Source organism: Macrosteles quadrilineatus, unplaced genomic scaffold (genome assembly GCF_028750875.1).
Source record: "Macrosteles quadrilineatus isolate MER2022 unplaced genomic scaffold, UCM_ALF_1.0 Scaffold_5__1_contigs__length_97177068, whole genome shotgun sequence".
NCBI lineage: Eukaryota > Metazoa > Arthropoda > Insecta > Hemiptera > Cicadellidae > Macrosteles > Macrosteles quadrilineatus.
Window position 1 is genome coordinate 45,845,540 of NW_026542598.1, and position 18,841 is coordinate 45,864,380.

Sequence of the window (18,841 nt, forward strand, 5' to 3'; positions counted from 1 at the left end):
ACGTTAAAATACATTTTTTATAGTAACCAAAACAAAATGCATTTTCTCAATGTAATTAATTTAGGCTCCATGGCAGAAATAGTTTATTGATCAATATGAAGCAACTGTTTCATTAAGAATTGTCTGTAGCTTCATTTAAATGGTTTTAACTAACAGCTGAAGGAATGCTATTATTATTTAATGCCTTCTCTGCACAAATGTCAACAATCTGCAAAAATGTAAACAAAATAAATGTTGAATATTTAAGGTTTTCAGAATTTTTCACCGAAACAAATATTATACTTAAACATAATATATAAGGTACCAAATAGAAACTCTCCTGGTTATTTTGGTGGTGGAACCACACTGATCGGTAAAAGAATCACAGAGAAATTGGTGAACATACATAGAAAAAAAAAAACATCGCCACAAACAAATTGAGAACCTCCTCCTTTTGTTGGTAGTGGGGAAGTCGGTTAATTAAAGTACACAAGGTTTCAAAAAAGAACCAGCTGTTTATAGTCCAACATTTTTATTTCATTTAAAACATTTTATTTTGTTTTTGGGTTAAAAACTTATCTCTTTCTATTTACATTAAAATAAATATATAGACGAGACAGTATCACATGACGAGCGAGACGGACCTGCTGACCACTAACTGTATTTGTACTTTGGTGTTTCTTATGCTTAATTGTAGCTCATTATTGCGATTTCATTCTAGGTAAAAATGCCCAAACAGCTACCTCAGGAAGCAGATATAACACACAAATTCTCACTGTTTAAAACAAAGTGAACAGTTTAGAACATAAAAAAAAACTAATTTTATATTTATAAATGCCAATCCTTTTTATTTAATTTGAAATTTGCATTGCACTGCTTCCTTCGGTTTAACAAAAGTAGTCCTGTAAGTGTTTAGGATTTTGTACCCTGAATGTCTTTAAAAATAAAATATTCATAATTCTTAAATCTTTCGAGTCGGTTTATCAAAAGCATTATTAGTCCAGCCGTGAATTATTTTTGATTCCTCAATATCAAATACACAAATTGAACATTACTTGACAGAGATGTTAAAATTGAGACTTTGTCAGTTTTCTACCAGGCTAATATAAAAAATACTTGGTTGTGCCTTTGTGGAGGGAGACGTCCAATACAGACATTTCAACTGCTCTGAGAGACCTACAAGGTGGGTACTGAGCCACAGGGTCACAGCTTATCACTTATCTAATAGCCATTGGGGATTGGTCAAATTTGAAACCAAATTCTCAAAACTTAGTCCACGTTCTAACCACCAGATCAGCCGCGACAGCTAGACTATGCTTTTGTTAAACCGAACCCTCAAGATGATTCCAGCATCCGTACACATAATACTGACTGAGTCGTCCCACACACACTGTTCGAAACTTGTTTGAGATCGTACGATATTTGGTTTGTATAGCGCCATAACACTCCTCACTCACGCATGCACGGTAATACTATTACGAGATAATGCATACGATTCCGACATATTACAGCTACGATACCCTCTACAGGGGGTCTGAGGGTCTAATGCTAACATTCGAAACAGAGATTACTATGTACATGACCGATGTAGACGAAAAGTTCAACAAGTTTCAATTTGACAACTACGTAAAAGCTGTTATCTCATTACGACCTGTGAATTCGTAAATACGAATGAAATAAACAAAGCAGTAACAGAGAACGTTACCTCACACGACCCATCTACAAGCACGTTACACACCAGACATATTGAAATTCACACTGAACACATTTCACACACGTCCGACAGAAATCTTACCACAAATCGCGGATTACATCTACTGTCCACAGACAGATAACTTAACTCTACAATTTGTGCTCTGTGTACACACACGTTACAATAATATAGAATCGTAAAATAAATAACGTTATTGTGCTCGTGATTCTTCATAGCCTATTTACATTAACTCGACCAAACTGAATGGAAGTTTAAAACTCTCTTTGCAATCAGACTTAACCTAAAGACTTATAAACTACAAAAATATATTAAATTGAAAGTTTAGATTTTCCACCCTGTGTTTAAAGGAAGATTTCTGAATATTTGCAGATCATGGGCTCCTTGTGGCCAACCTTTCCATCTAGTGTTAGGATTTGTTATTAAATTTAGGACCTCCTCCAGTATAGTATATGATACATGGTATTCTTATATGTTGGAGTTTAATATATTGTTAATAGTTACTTTTCCTGTTATATTTGTGTACATATAACGTATGTCAAATGATACCCTGTAATTTTTTACATTTTTTCGACATATTCTCATTCTACAAAGAAATTAACCTTGGATGGAAATACCATACCTCAAACATACCAAATACAAACCGACAGGCCCGCTGTTTGCATGTGACACACTAAGAGCCCAAGAGGTAATTGCGCTCCCTTCCTCTCTCTTGTAAGGAAATTTCTCGCACCCCCAAAAGGCTAAAACCTTTAGCGCCCCTGGGCCCGGGCCCATTTACTGAAGCAGCCCTGCAAACTTGGTTCAAAAATCACTACTTTTTATTCAATCCTACTACAAGAAGGAAGATTAACCCATATGGGAAACCCACTACAGTAGACTCCCACTTATCCGGACACCTTTAAATCGGACATCGGTTTAACCAGACTACACTCGGCGAAAATGACATCTCTTTAACCGGACAATTTTTATCAGCACATTGGTTTAACCGGACTAGATTACCAGGAAGTGGGCGGTACTGAAACGACTGTTCTCATGGGAAAGATTTGAGACCAGTGATCACACGTCTATTATAAAATGCTCTCCTAAATTTAAGTCAAATACTGTATACAGTATGCATTTAAACGGTCCGTTTTAACGAGTTTTTGGGGATGTCGGTTTAACCGTAAAAACCGTTATCCGGACTGGCTTCGTTCCCGAGGAGTCCGGATAAGAGGGAGTCTACTGTACCAGCAATTGTGTTCAAAACCTTTCTTTAAACACAAGATGATAAATTAGTAAAAGCCTTGAAAGAAAAACAGATATTTTAAAACTTTTCACAAATAACAGAAATATCAAATAAATAATTTTATTTACATGTTAAAAATATTTCCCCACAACGGGAGTGTCTCAATGTAGAACATTTTTGTTACAGTAATCTTAAATTAAAAACAAAGGCAAAATTATACTACTTATAACAGTCTTAAGTACAACATATAAACAAAACTTGTCATGAAAATACCTCTGCACGTTGCATTTGAAAACAAGTTTGAGCTAATCTTTCTAAACTTAGTGCATAATTTACATAAAATCCATTATGTATTATAATTGGGTAAAAAAACAGTTATTTTTTATGAACTACTTTAGTGAATGCAATAAAACTATGTTACATGCGCAACAGTTTAAAGCCTGTGTAAACAAAACATTGACGATTAAAATGTTCCAGAATGCTTTCAGCATATTTCTACCAAAATGTTAATTATATTCGTAAAATGTTACTTAAAAAATAAAATTCTAATTACAAAAAAAATTTACCACACACTTATCTTTTTTTTGTTTTGATAATATTTTAAGTTTTTTTTTTATGAATGCCTTATGCATGTTTCATTTCTAACTCGAATGATTCTTTTGATAGGCATAACTTATGCTACAAAAACAAATAGTTTTAAGATTTTATAAAATACTCTCACATTTAGATAAGCAAAATCCCTTTGTAATATGATAGAAACTATTATTGCATAGTCTTACAATCAGCTTGAATTTCAAGCGTAATTTTTCCTGTTCATTTAGGCACACAAACACAATATTGAAAATGAACAGTGTCGGTACAGGTAGGCCTATGCTTTAGTGTAACAATGAAAGACAGTAGTACAAATAAACCAACATTAAACATTACATTACTTCTAGGTTACCCTCAAATTGACTCAAAGCAATGTGGACGATTCAGGCAGGGAGAAAGTTTCTAATGTAAGCAATTGATATAAAACAAAACAAAATGTGCCATCATGAACATACAATTTAAAATATGTATTAATTTTGGGATAATTAGTAATTGAAAATTTATTTTTAGGCTTTGAATAATGGAATAATTCTATCTTTCGTTTCAACAATTTGTATTCAATTTAAATTCTTCCATTTGTCAATTTCTTTAACACAATAACTGGAATGACAAAATTAGTTTTTAGTAGAATTATTTTTTTAAAGAAATCATTTTCAATCACTAATTGTTTTCTTGTTCCATTTAATTTTTAAATTAAGTTTTATAACTTTCTTATATTTTTTTTGTATTTTTTTGCACTGAGAACAAAACTTGCTCCCCGCCATATGCGCGCCTAGCAGCACTTGCGGTTGTTGTTTGCGCCGGAATGTTGCTGCTGGCGATCGCTGCGTCGCTGACGTCGTCCGCGCGAGTTCACTTCCCTCGCCTTGTTGTTGCGCTCAAGCTGATTACGATTAACAGTCAGCGACTGCTTCTTCTGAAACTGTAACATTCAAACATCCATTGTTACTTAATTTAAAAACATTAACACTCAAACATGTTTGTACCCTAGTATTACAAACAATTTTTAATTGACTTACCACTACACAAAGTAGCAAGTTATTTGAGATGTATTAAGACAATAAACGAACACACAAGAACACTAAGTTATATCATTCATGCTCTAGTAATTCCAGAAGTAAAATAAGGTTAGCGTCAGACCTTCTAATTTCAACATAGGGTGGTCAACTATACTTCATTCACAAAATTTAGGCGATTTTTAGGGAAAAAGATCAATCCCCTCCACTTGATCTTAACTTTAAAATAATATCTCAAAAGCTGAAATTTGCCAAAACCTCAATCAGTTGCAATATATGAGCAAAAAATGTAGTGCGGGAACTTCCCCTCAAACCACAAAAAATTTGTGAACAGAGAATATAGTCACATAATTACATGTTTGTATAACACACCCACTCCTAGAGCTATCTATATCAAAAGTGATAGTTAGCTTTTGTTGTTGTTGCCTGTCTTGTTTGTGTCACCCTACCAATTTCTTGCCAGTTTGTTTACCATATTCAGGGGTCTTCTTAAATTACATTTCTTGGACTGAGGAACAGAGGATGTAAGACCTCTCGCTGTGACTCTGTCGTGTGTCCAGCATGTTGTTTGACCAACCTGACCGCACGAGTGTAAATACTTTTGAAAGAATACAGTCTAGTATGTCTACAGTGTCTCTTATAGAACATACAAGTCTATACATCACTTGATAAGAAGATAACTTAAGAAAACCCCTGAAGATGTCAATATGTCAAACAAGCTGGCAAAATGCATAGTGTGATACAAACATCTTACCTCCTCAAGAACACAGGCAACAACAACAATAGGTAGGTGATACAATATAATTCAAGTTCTTGAACCAGGGATGGCAAAAAAATATATTTAGCCGTGCGTCTCAAAAAGTTTTCTTCGTACATAACTTTTATTGCCTAAGTAGCAAGATTGAAAGTACAAATCTCTTTACTCTAGTGTATATCTGAAAGGGGTTTCAAGTGTCATAGGCAAAACATTCAAAAGGTAAACTGCATAACATAATATGATATATGATGCATACATTTTAATTTTAGTGTCTACAAATCTCTTGGTGTATGAAACCTTGCTAAGGCATATTTAATTATGGATTATTGGAAAAATTGTGTGCATATATTAACAATTTACAACTAACTAAATACATGAAGAAAATGTAAAGTGTGGAACTATTCAATATAGCACAAGTAAAGCAGGCTCCAAAACTTCAACCTTTGCAATGATTTGATATTGATTTCTGTGCAAGACTCCTGCATGTTCCATTACAGTCTGAAATTAGTTACTGAATTTAACTACAGAATATCGCAGCATTTCAAACTTTGTGTAAGCTCATTACAGATTTTTTATTATAGAGATAGTAAAATTGATGTTGGTTTTTTGGTAACTTTTTTTACAGGTATACACTACCGTAACCGTTACTTTTGCAGTAGTTTGAAAATATGCACAAAGTGACTTTTCAACTACATTATTTTTAAATAGGCTCAAGTTTTTCATTATACTTCAGAGTGATTGAACTTTAAATTTGTATTTTTCAGAAACACCGATGATACAATTTATTTGACACTAAACAAATCTAAAAACTGAGGATCGGTCAACGTAGGTGGTTCTATAGTGTCAACTAAATATCAGATGAATTTATCAAAGCCAAGGGGAGAAGAAAATTAACCTAAATATCTTTCTTAGAACACACTACTGCAGTCAATGACTGCATACCTTGGTGGCAGCCTTGAGTTCGAGGCAGCGTAGAGTGTGCTGGTCCGTGACGGGGGCCAGTGGCTGGCGGGGGGCGGGGGGTAGTGAGGGGGCTGTAGAGCTGGCGGGGGATGCAGACCTAGCACGGACCCCTCGGCCCACACCATGGTACACACTCATACTGGGGTGTTCTGTCACAAACATATTGTTAAAGTAGTATGTAGCCTAGGCCTATATGTACACTTGTTTTGTACTGATATGTCCTCCATAATAAATAGAATTGTATTACTAAAAATGGCCATTGATGACTATCTTGGTTCATTTACCAACTAACTGTACATTAGCAGCATTATTCTCGGGCAGGATCTTAGTCTTGCCTGGTTGTACTACTTCTATCCAGGGCCGCTTTTGTTAATCCCAAAAAAAGAAGCCCAGGGGCGAAAGAGGTTTTAGGCTTGTTGGAGGTGTGAGGAGGAAAAAAAACTTATGCCCAAGGTAGGTGGAGCCCACACACAATCTGTCTCGGGCCCATAGCAGTCTTATCTTTAACAAGTGTTCGTCTTTTTTATAATAACTTATACAATTTCTTAGACATGGAGGCCTGCGGTTTGCCTATGATGCATTATAGGCCGGAGAGATAATTGTACATCCTTCTCCACCTACCCTGTTGGGAATTGTTCGCTTCTATGCACCTCCAACATAACTAAAACCTCTTGAACCCCTAGGTCTGGGCCCACCAACCCAAATAAAGCGGGCTTGAAGACATGAGCACTGATCTCATGATGTAAATTAAATTAGGATCGACAATTTGAGTGAAAAGTGTGTTTCTCCCATACCTATGAGCAGGTTCTCCAGAGGATTGGTTTCGAGTGGGCTCGGAGCCGTCGAGGTGAAGCAGGGGGGAGGAGTGAGGAACCAACTGTCCTCCATCGCAGGACAGCACGGCAGCGAGGACATGGACGCTGACCTGGATATCCTCACCACGGCTACGTTCTCTTCATCCTCCGTACCTACAACACATCTTACTCAGTAAAAAAGCTAATAAAGACACTTTGCACTCACATTCAGCGTAAAGCTGCCACCTGTGTGTTGCGTGGTTTATTGGCACACAGGGTGGGATTAAAACATCCGACTAATGTAGACCAGCCAGTTTCATATTTTAAAAAAATATACAAAGGGTGTTTTTAAAGTAAGGACCGTTTGTGCATATAGCTTCTTGAGTCACGTGCACACCGCAACAAGGCTCCTCACCGCTTACTGGCATCATTTGTGAACAGAATGGCACAAATTGCAGCTTTGTAGCTGACGTACACACTTTGCTTGTGCCTAGATTTTCAAACTATGTAATATTTCACCGCAAGCAAGATAAGGTAATTAAGAGGTCAGTAATATGTTTTTTGACCACAAGTAAAATATCTAGTGCAGACATTCATTGGCAGATGACTGAAGATTTCTTCCAGAGCTGGACTTTGACATAGGATTGGAATGTCCACGGAACACAGGTCTTATTAGGGATAGACCTATTATCAACATTACTGAAAAACATCTCAATTATCTTAACTGGGGTTGTGTGAACTTTAAATTCAACACTTGGGAAGGGGCTACAAAAAATTTACTTATTTTAGCGAATTTCCCATATAGGGAATAAGCTATTATCGTAGTACTCATGGTAAGACCTGGACGCGGGACCGATTTTTTTTTTCATTTTGAGGTCCCTAGAGGCCAAAAACACCATCCGTTCAAATTCATATATATATATATATTTATATATTTTTATATATATATATATATATATGTGTCCGTTAGCACGATAACTCGAGCAAAAATGATCCGATTTTGATGAAATTTGGTACAAACGTGTAAACCTACGTTTATTCGAACGAGTTCGCGATCCAGCATGATCGGACCATGGGAACGGGGGTTTACGGGGGGTTTTATGGGGTAAAAATAGGGTTTTCCCATTTTTGACCCAAAAAACATAAAATTTAGCAATTTCTTTCCAAACCATTTTGCAGAGCTTAAAAAAACAAATAATTTAGTATTTAGTATATTGAAGCGTTATTATGCGCCTAATGGTTACGGAGAAAATTCCAAAAAATTGTAAATTTAAAATTCCCATGTTATTCTTATGGAGAATAAGTAAATTGTTGTAGTTTGCTTGTTTATGAACATATTTTGATCAAATTTAGAAAATGTTTTTATTTCTTACTAACTATTAATGTTTTACAAAAAAAAAACAGTTTTACCCTCCCTGATGCAGCAAACCTAAGTACTAGTTAAGATAATTCTATTTAAATAGAGAATAAAAATGTTATATTTTTAAGTAGACATTTCAGTGTAAATCCAATCAGTCAAATGGAAATTCGCTTAGTCTGCAGGTTTGCTGCGGCGGGGGTATTTTTTACTTTTTTACTTTTTACTTTGGATTAGTATTTTTAGTTTGGTAATGTAATGAGTATAGGAGAGTTTTAAAGGTTCTGATATTTTTAGGACAGCTGACAGCTAGTATTGTCAAAGCTATCATTTGAAATGCATTACTCTTCATACTTCTGGTGAAAGAGGAATAAAGTACAATTCTATCATTCTATCCATGGTCTAAGATTTTGCTAAGCACACGCGGGGTTACGTACCAACAGCATTGACTAAGAGCCACTCATCATCATCAGAGGGTGGGCCCGAGGCGGAGGCCGGGGTAACGGGGGGAGTGGCAGGGGCCCCGCTTAGTCTCTGAGCAGCAGAGTCGAGCTCAGCGGGGGCCGGAGGGGCCTCCAGGTAGCCAAGCAGGTAGGACGCTAGGTTAGTCAACATCTTCACTCTGAAACAGAAATTGACAACATGTTAGACAACAAAGTTTTAAACTGCGTTTTAATTAAGCTAATTTCTTACAAAATTTATTGTTTTCAGTTATAGCTTTGACTATTGGTAAACCTAGTAATTGAATTCACGGGTCTAGAGGTAATGTCTGTAAATGAAACTTTCAAAAAAACATCCAAATCAGTTATTGAAGTTATTAATATCGAATTCATAAAACTTGGCCAGAAATATAATTTGTTTATGTTTATGATTCATGCTGTTCCTCTACTCTACTACCTCATCTGGATATACAACTTTTAAAGGTTAAATCCCAGTGTGTTGGAACACAAATTCTGAAAATAAACCATGTTACAAGACTAATCGTTATGAACAGCTGTTCTGGCTGAAATAAACACAGCAGAATTTGGCACAAACCACCGAAACCTGGCAGGGTGTGCCAAAACATTCCGACAATAACAGCAAACCTGTGCTGCGATGACATCAGACCCTTGTTGGTGGAAAAGTGATTCTAACCTTGCCAGTCCTTGGCTGACGTCCAGTGGTCAGTTTTACTCAGAGCCAAATGACATGCTGTGTGAATGTACATCCACATTCTTTTGATAATAACAATCTACGTCTTTGATTAATTTGATTTGATAACTTGACAAAGTTTTACTCTGTTCTCAATTCTTTAGGTCAAAATTGAACCTTAATTTACTTGAAACCAATTATTAATAATCTTTTTACCAATTACTGCTGTTAACAATCCTCAATTAGCTTGGTACCAGTTGCCAATCTTATGACATGACATGTCAAAAACCAGATGAATCTCTCCAATCCAATGTTAACACTGCTTCTTCTGAGTTGTGGAGATGAGTTAACCAAACGGGTAATGCCCGTAGAGGTCAATGAATCACATTATGATTCCTTCTCTGAGTTTCAGCTCCAAAGCATAAGACTTTATCTACCGGTACTTGAGATTCTAGCAGTTTTACAACCCACATTAGTACAAAACTGGTTCAATAAAGTCCACTATGCACGGAGGAAGCTACATACCACCTACTAGAGATGTTGGATCAGAACTGGTTTCTGCCAATGAACGTTTCAGATGTTACTCAGGGCAACAAATGATTCACCATAAACCCAATGGGGGCCAATGTCTGCCGATGCTGGAATTTAAGAAGATTTCAATTGGGAGAGGTCCTACAGGACAAAAGTAAGTCAGCGCACACAAGATTCTTCGGTATGCATCCTTACTGCAGATCTCAGAACAAGAAATACGACTTCCAGTTCAGGAAACAGAATATTATATACATAGCACTAGTCCTTATTACCCAGTTAAACTGTAGATCCATATTTTATAGTAGGCTATGCACACGGTAATCCAGATGGGAGCATACTCAGAAATAATTGATAATTAGTATGTGATAACATTCATGTACAAAGGAGACTAGGCCCAAGGTTGATGTACACAGAACTTGTGAATGGCTACATAAATAAATTTACATCCTAATACTAAAAAAAATAGTTTGGGAGCAATTTACAGATTATATGGTATTATAACTTTCGCTATATTATCTCTTCCATTTTCCAGAAATATTACGATAAATGATAGAAACCATTGGTCTTGACTACCAGCAACTCTGCAGAGGGAAGGGTGGAGTCCCCAACAAGCGTACGCGAGTAGGTATTACGACGACAGAACACTTTCAAGTCAATATTCATGTGGTAAACAGGTCAAAACAAACACCAAATCTGCAAGAACGCCTTCCAACGTGTGAGGCTTGAATGGGAAGCAATGAATGGTGATTTGCACAAGTGATTTACCTTCTTGGAGTTGAGTTGAATTATGGATAAGGTATTTGTAAGGGAAATTCACTCACAGTGACTCACAGACACTTATCAAACAAAGCTAAGTTGACTAACACTACGTAAGGACACAAGCAGTCCCTTGAAATCATTTAATCATTAATAAATTGAGGGTAAATTATGAGTCCAAGTCTTTGGGAGTAAATCCTACTTAAAATAAATGTGAAAGAAAGGATATTTGAGTGTAAATTTGAAGTTTCATCACACAGATTGAGCTGACATTTTGCAGAGAGGTACTTGATAGTCTTGAGAAACACGTACAGTATAGGCATATTGAAGTTGTATTTAAGTTATTGGATCCTGTAGGACAACGCCCTCGGGGGTTCAAAGTTTCCATGTTATTCTTATGAGTATTTATATTTTAAAAGGAATTAAAGAATTATGTCAGCTGTTTTAACGAAACAAGTTGGTTCTATGATAGCATTTAAAAGTGTTCTATTTCTTATTTAGATTAAAATTAAAAGATCAAAAGAAACTAAACTGTTTTTAATCAAGACATTAATAAGACAATATTATCAAAGAAAGTAAATAATCATAGAGGTTGAACATCTTTCCCTTTGAGTTTTTTTTTTCTCAAAGTTTATTCAGGAAATCGTTTGGTTGGTCTTTTAATTCTGCCTCTTGATGATTTTTTAATTGCAGCTTCTTGATTGGGAATTGTTGATTGTGAAAAAGATTTACTGTAATCTTGGGGTGTTCTAGATGGAGTAGTAGTTGCTTTTTCAGTAGTATTTGATAGGGACGAGTTGGTTTGAGTAACAGTAGTAAATGGCAGAGTATCTGGCATTGTATCTTTAATGGATAAAGGAATAGGATTGTTCGGTTTGGTTGTATTACCTTTGTAAGGCAAAAGGTGGTGTCGATTCCTTCTCAACTTAGTGTTTCCTGTCTTAACCCAGTATGACCTTGGCTCTTGTCCTAAGCTGATAATAATCCCCTCTCTTTTTAGGTCTTGGATCCATACTTTTTTACCTACAGGCAGCGATGGAAGTTCTTTTGTAGCGTTGCGCCTATCGTAGTTTCTCTTGTAAGATGCTCTGTAAGTATCTTCTTTTTCCTGTAGTTGGGAGAGATCGGGTTTGATTTCAAGTTTTTTAGGTAAAACAGGCAGATTATCTCGCAGTGATCTGTTGTATATTAGCTGAGCAGGACTGTATCCACTTGTGGATAGAGGTGTATTGCGGTAGGTTAGGAGGGCCAAATATGGGTCGTCTTTGTTTTTCTTTAGTACACTCTTCGCTATTTTGACTGTAGCTTCAGCTGCACCGTTACTTTGGTGGTAGCTTGGACTGCTCGTCACAAGTTTAAAGTTATAGCTTTGAGCAAACTTTTTGAATTCAGAGTTTTCAAGACCAGTGTATCTGGTAGCAAACTGTGTACCACAATCAGATCGTAGCTCAATTGGTATACCGTGACGGCAAAATACAGATTTACATTTTTCGATTATTTCAGCAGTTGACAGGTTTTTTAATGTAGCTATTTCAAAATAACGTGAAAAACAGTCAGTGATTACTACGAACCATGTTCCTTCAAGTTTAAAGAGATCAATCGCTGCCTTTTCCCAAGGACGAGATGGAAGCTCATTGGGCAAAAGGGGTTCATGATGTTGTGTTCTATGTTCAGTACATTTAGGACAATCATTAACAAATTTCTCAATGTCAAGTGACATTCCTGGCCACCACATACTATTGTTGGCTCTAAGTCGACATTTCGTTATGCCTAGGTGGCCTGTATGTATTCTTGTCAACATTTCTTGTCTAAGAGTTGTCGGGATTATGAGACGTTCTCCTCTAAGCAATAGTCCGTCACAAAAAGAGATTTCATCCCGAACTGTGAAGTATGGCTTAAGATTATCGGGAATCTTAGTTTTATCAGGCCATTCAGTTGAGCAGTAAGATTTAATTACCCTGAGTTCTGAGCTAGCCCGCTGTGCCGATGCAATTCTATCAAGAACCATGTCAGTTACATAGGCAATGTTTCTTGTTACTGTGTGGATGGCCAGTTCAACTTCCTCATCCAAATCATAACTCTCATTAGTTGCTACAGGGCTTCTTGAGAGACAATCAGCAGTTGCTAAATGTTTGCCAGGAGTATATGTAACATTGTAGGAATGTCTCATCATTCGAAGTCTGAGCCTTTGAAGACGGGGTGTCATATCATTGACCTCTTTAGTAGTCAAAATACTTACTAAAGGTTTGTGATCTGTTTCCAACATGATGTGCTTGCCCACAATATAGTCTTTAAACTTGTCACAGCTCCATGTTAGAGATAGAGCTTCTCGTTCAATGTTAGAGTAGTTTCGTTCGGTTTCGCTCAGAGTACGTGAAATATAAGAAATAGGTTTCCAATTTCCATCTGTTTGTTGTTGTAAAAGTACTCCACCCAAGCCTTGTGTTGATGAGTCAGCAGAAATCATAGTTGGTTTATCCTTGTCATAGAATGCTAGTTGAGATGGAGATGCCAATAATTCTTTAAGTTCATTGAATGCTTTCTGTTGTTCAAACCCCCAACACCATTCGTTTTTTCTACTTAGAAGGTCGGTAATGGGTTTTAGTAATCTACTTTTGTTAGGTATGTATTTGCCAATAAAGTTAACCATGCCAAGTAACCTTTGTACACCCAAAATATCTGTTGGAGGTGCCATTTTTCTTATAGCTTCGACTTTCGTCTCATCGACTTTGATTCCTGATTCGGATAGATGGTGACCTAAGTAGGTTAAGGAGGTTTGAGAGAACAAACATTTGTCTCTGTTTAAGGTGAAGCCTGCACGTTCAAGTTTGGTAAGTACTTCTTCTAAGAAATAGTCATGTTCTTGTTGAGTTTTCCCCCAAACAATTATATCGTCCATGTGCGCAAGTGCATTCATTTGACCTTTAAGGGTTCGATTCACGCATTCCTGGAATACTTCTGGTGCAGATGTTATTCCAAAGGGTAGTTTCAGAAATTTAAAGCGTCCAAACGGTGTCAGAAACGTTGTCAAATCTTGGGATTCTTCGTCCAATGTGATCTGCCAGAATCCATTATTAGCATCCAATTTAGAGTAGCATTTTGCTTCTGAGATTTGGGCAAGTGTTATGTCGATGGGTTGAATAGGATAGTATCTTCGTTTGACGCATCTGTTTAATTTAGTAAGATCCACACAGATGCGAACTTTGTTAGAGTCCTTCTTTGGTACAACAACCATTGGAGAGCACCAGTCTGTGGCATGGTGTACCTCAGCAATCACCCCCATTGACACCATTCTTTCAAGCTCTTCTTTAGTAGATTCCCAAAGAGGAAGAGGAATCCGACGAGGTGTGTTGATTGCAAATGGATTGGCGTTATTTTTCAGTTCTACTTTGTATTTAACATCAATAGAACCTAAGCCTTCAAACAATTTAGGGTGTCTGTTATACCAGTCATTACAGGATGGCTGTATTTCATTGATTCGAGCAAGTAACTGCAAATTTTTTATTGCAGGTTTACCTAGAAGGGGTTGGGAAGTGCCCTTTGAAACATATATAGTCTCATAACATGTTTTGTGATTATGGGATAGTTTAACTGTAGCAGTTCCCAAAATTGACAAAGCTTGACCATTTGCGCCGCTAAATGTTTTGGATGTGGGATTCAGTTTGATTTTCTTGTTCAATTTAATGTCGGAAGGCAAAATCGTTACGTCTGCTCCTGTATCAATTTTGAAAAGAACATCATCACTGTCGTTCATATTTAACACTACAGACCAAGGATCATCACGTACGGTTTTGTCAACAGAGCCAATTTGAGGGTCTATGTACTGAGAGCAAACATTTTCGGTGGGGTTTTCAAGGGGAGAATCATCATATTCAATTTGACTGACTTTGTTTGATTTGCAAACATTTGGGAAATGACCGACTTTTTTACAAAACCCACATTTGTATTGTTTAGCTGGACAGTTGAATCTTTTGTGTAAAACTGTCGAGCCACACCAAAAACATCTCTTTTCGACATTGGACAGGCTTTTATTGTCATTAATTGGCTTAAAGTATCGATTATTGTTTGATTTATCAGGAGAAATGTTTGATTTACTTAAATGTTGAGTGTTTTGGTTTATTAATGCTATGTCAGCCAAGTTTAGTGTTTGTTTCTGTCTTGTTAGTTCTTCAGATCTACGGATAGTGTTAATAGCTGTGTTAAGTTTTAATTCGGGTTCAAGTTGAAGACGATCACTTAGTGATTCGTCCTGCATACCAATAATCAAAACCATCAGATTCATCTCCTCTTCAATCTGACCCCAATCACAGTTTTTTGCATGATTGTGAAGGTCTGTGATAAAGTTCTCAATCGGCATGGAACCCTGTTTAAGTTTTAGAAACCTAGCCCGTTCAAAAATTAGGTTCTTTTTTGGAAGGAAATGATCGTCAAACTTCTTTAGAACAACTTTGTAATTAGATTTGTCATTGTCATTTAACCTGAATGAGTTAAGTATATCCTCTCCCTTTTCCCCCATACAGTATATAAGCATGTCAATCTGATGCTTACCAGAATGTAGAGCTAAATTGCTAAGGGAATAATACCTCTCAAAGCGAGTCTTCCATGTCTTCCAGTCGTGAGGATTGAAGGAAAAGGCTTCAGGAGGCTTAATGTTCAGGGATACGGGTTCTTCATTCGACTGCGCCATGTTCTATTTCTTATTTAGATTAAAATTAAAAGATCAAAAGAAACTAAACTGTTTTTAATCAAGACATTAATAAGACAATATTATCAAAGAAAGTAAATAAAAAACATATGGTTAAATAATAATTAAATAATCATAGAGGTTGAACAAAAAGTTACCGGGTTTACCTACAGATTAACTTTTTTGCATTTATGACAACAAACCAAATACTACACATTTTAAACTAAGCAGCAACAAAAAGCTGTGACACACAATGAGGACTGTCAAAGTAGGATTGTTTACAGTTATGTTTATGTTTTTAATTTGATAAATAATTTGCGATATTGTTCTAATGATAATTTACTTTTTCTATTGTTTAGATGCAGTTGTAGAACATAATGGCTATGGTAGATTTGTTATACGATAGCGTACGGTAAATTTTAAGAACCAAATTTTCTCAAACCGTATCTTCCCCCATTGCAAACGAAGAGCAGGAGTATAACTACATAAGTATTTATACTTGCCAATCCCGTACAAATGACGAGTACTCTGCTTGTTACCCTAATCTTCATCACACAGGTAAAACTACATCACTAAAATAAAATTTACAACAAGAATTAGATTGAAATTTGCATTTTTTCAAAGAACAATTCGAGTAAAAGATCTGACAGGTTTACGCAGGAGTGTAGTTACCAAGGACGTATTTTAAAATTAATAAAATTTACCATCTTGCAGATAGAATAGTTATCTTGACAACGAATCAATATGAAGCTTACTTAAACAAATATTTTATATCCAAACAGAGGTCTACATAATGAATGTATGATAAAATCAAACATTTTTGATTCTTTTTGTACCAATCCAAAATGCCTGGGTTTACAATGCATTTATAACTCTAAAAATTTCATAAAAAGTATCCCTTTCAGAGATCTTTAAATAACTCAAAGCCTGACAACATTACAGTATTAACCATTCTTTCCTTTATCAGTAATGGACTTTGTAAAAATCAGTTCAAGATGCTATTCCAAAAGTGACTGAATTGTCTTTGTCTGGTTTAGGTCTCTCTCTCCCGATCCCGATGAAATAAATAAATAAATAGAAGAGAAAAATTACATCAGTGAGTTCAGTGAGAGCCATGGAGACTGGCTGTCCTTGAAAAAGAGTTCAGTTCCTGACCTTCAACTGACAGGACCATCAGCTGATCAAGCGACCATTGCTGCCACTACATCCAGAGCAGTGGCAGTGTCGCAACCATAACAAAACTAGTTTTCTATGCCAACGATCAACAGCCCAGCAGACTAGCAGGGTCATCGCCATCGCTTCGCTACATAGGGTGTAAAGTGTAAAGTTAACAAACCACGTTTATGTGTAAAAAAATGCATGTATGAATTGTGGAGGGAATTAAATAATCTTAGCTTCAACAGACCACCCCAATAATAAATAAATTCGTCTACAGATTGAATTACTTTTGGCCTGACACCAAACATTTTTGACCACACAAATTGCACATTTCCATGCGACTCCAAGAAAAATAAGCCTAGTAAAATAGCGTTCGGTTGATGAATATCCGCACTATCCTGTGATTATCACGTAAAATGACACCGTCACTGGATCACGTGACATGATCGGCGGAAACGCTTCCGGAGGTAACCAGGGGCAACGTAAACCACCTGACTTCTGACACATGACATAACCGTGCACCCGCATCGGGTATACGGGGACAAGGGGATCGTTGAGGCCGGTGCTGAAGTGCTGTACTGGAACTGAAAACGAACCACGTAGCCATAGCAGATATATTACAAATTACACCCCTAACCGATTTGCTGTCCTCCATCACATGGAAACATATGTGCGTTTTTACTACAATACATTTCACATTTTTTTCTACAATACACTACATTTTTTACTCAAGATTTCACTTCAAAACTATTTTAATACGAATCAGAAGAAACACGCACTCACACTCCCCCAGTCAAAACAGTCATGCCACACAGGAAAGAAGTATAGATTTGGTTCATTTATGGTTATGCGGTATAACTGAATGTGGTGGAGATCATACACTTGTATTTTTTGCAAATACGGGGGATAAGAATACGATTACGGTTGCATGGTCACCGAAAAAAAGGATTCAAATTGATGAGAATGATAAAGTAATTTTGGGCCTATTTCATAAAAGGGCGCAGTGTCTTTCACGTTTTTACTAAGTGCAATGACAAGCGTTTTCGTTGAACCTCGGTATGAAAGAAAACGAGAAAACAAAAATTGTAAAACGGCAACAGCGACGGGGACGCGGAGGTGGCAACAACCTCAAGCCTCAATCAGCTGATCATCTTCATCACGTGACCGAGTCGTGTTCCGCGCATCGATGTATTATCGATGGTTCCGCGCAGCCAACCAGAGAGGAGAACTGAGAACTCGCTCGCTCGGTGTGCAATTCATTGTTGTGGTTCAACTGAACCAACAACTGAACGATATAAAGATATGAGACAACATCGTACCCAACGATCACATATCTTACCTCATAGCTACTTGAGGTCTGAATGGTGAACACCGAAAACCAATTCAATATCAGTGAGATGTATTTTCTATTAATGACAGCTGATCGTACATTTTGCGTTTGAGTAAAGGCACAGAAAACGTACTACTATAACCGTAAAGGGTAAGAAGACCAAGAAAGCTCGTAAACAATTAACACGAAAGACGTAAAAATGGATAGGTACGAAATGGGATTTTTAACGAAGAGTGGAATATCACGGTTTGTGCATGTGTTTCGCCTGTGTCGATGTGCAACGCCGGCAATTACTCGTGCAATGTGAAACTGCAGCTGCATCGAGTCGAGATTTGCTTAATATTTCGTCTTCACAGACCGAAATCTTATGTTTATGGACAAAAAATATTGGTGTATTGTTGTACAAAATGGGGGAAATAATTTTCCACTCCTGACCATCTCCACGTCTAGGTTCTAATACACTTTATTTGTACATTTAATGGGGGGTTGGAGATTAATTTATAAAGGTACTTTAGTGGTAAAATGAAACATTTACATCAATACTTTGTTTTTGCCGAATAACAATCTGACGAAATGGATGGATCCACGGCGAAGATTGTAATGAAACACATAAAAAGCAAATAAATTTCAAAATAAACCAGAGACAGGCAAATACGATGCAAGGGCGACTACTAAAACCGCAAAATAAATTTAGTGTTATTTGATTCCTACTCTTTGTGCTAAAACTAAAGTGAGTTGTAAAGATCTGTGTCAAGGTATGGCAGAACCAGACGCTTTCCTGACTACTGTAAAACCTTGATTATATACTAACTAAAGGTAATGAAAACGCAGCCTTTTAAAATCTATACACATGCA

General features: G+C 36.6%; 1 protein-coding gene across 1 annotated transcript in view; it reads right to left on the reverse strand.

The window, feature by feature from the left end:
- Positions 1-494: 494 nt before the first annotated feature.
- Positions 495-18,841, reverse strand: part of LOC128994223 (tumor protein p53-inducible nuclear protein 1-like) — a 35,811-nt gene continuing 17,464 nt past the window's right edge. The window contains exons 2-5 of the mRNA XM_054418604.1: positions 8,834-9,018; positions 7,040-7,213; positions 6,225-6,394; positions 495-4,431 (exon numbers count right to left, since the gene is read on the reverse strand). Coding sequence (XP_054274579.1) covers positions 4,282-4,431; positions 6,225-6,394; positions 7,040-7,213; positions 8,834-9,011 — 672 coding nt within the window. The 5' untranslated portion in view covers positions 9,012-9,018 and the 3' untranslated portion in view covers positions 495-4,281. The remainder of the gene's footprint in view (positions 4,432-6,224; positions 6,395-7,039; positions 7,214-8,833; positions 9,019-18,841) is intronic.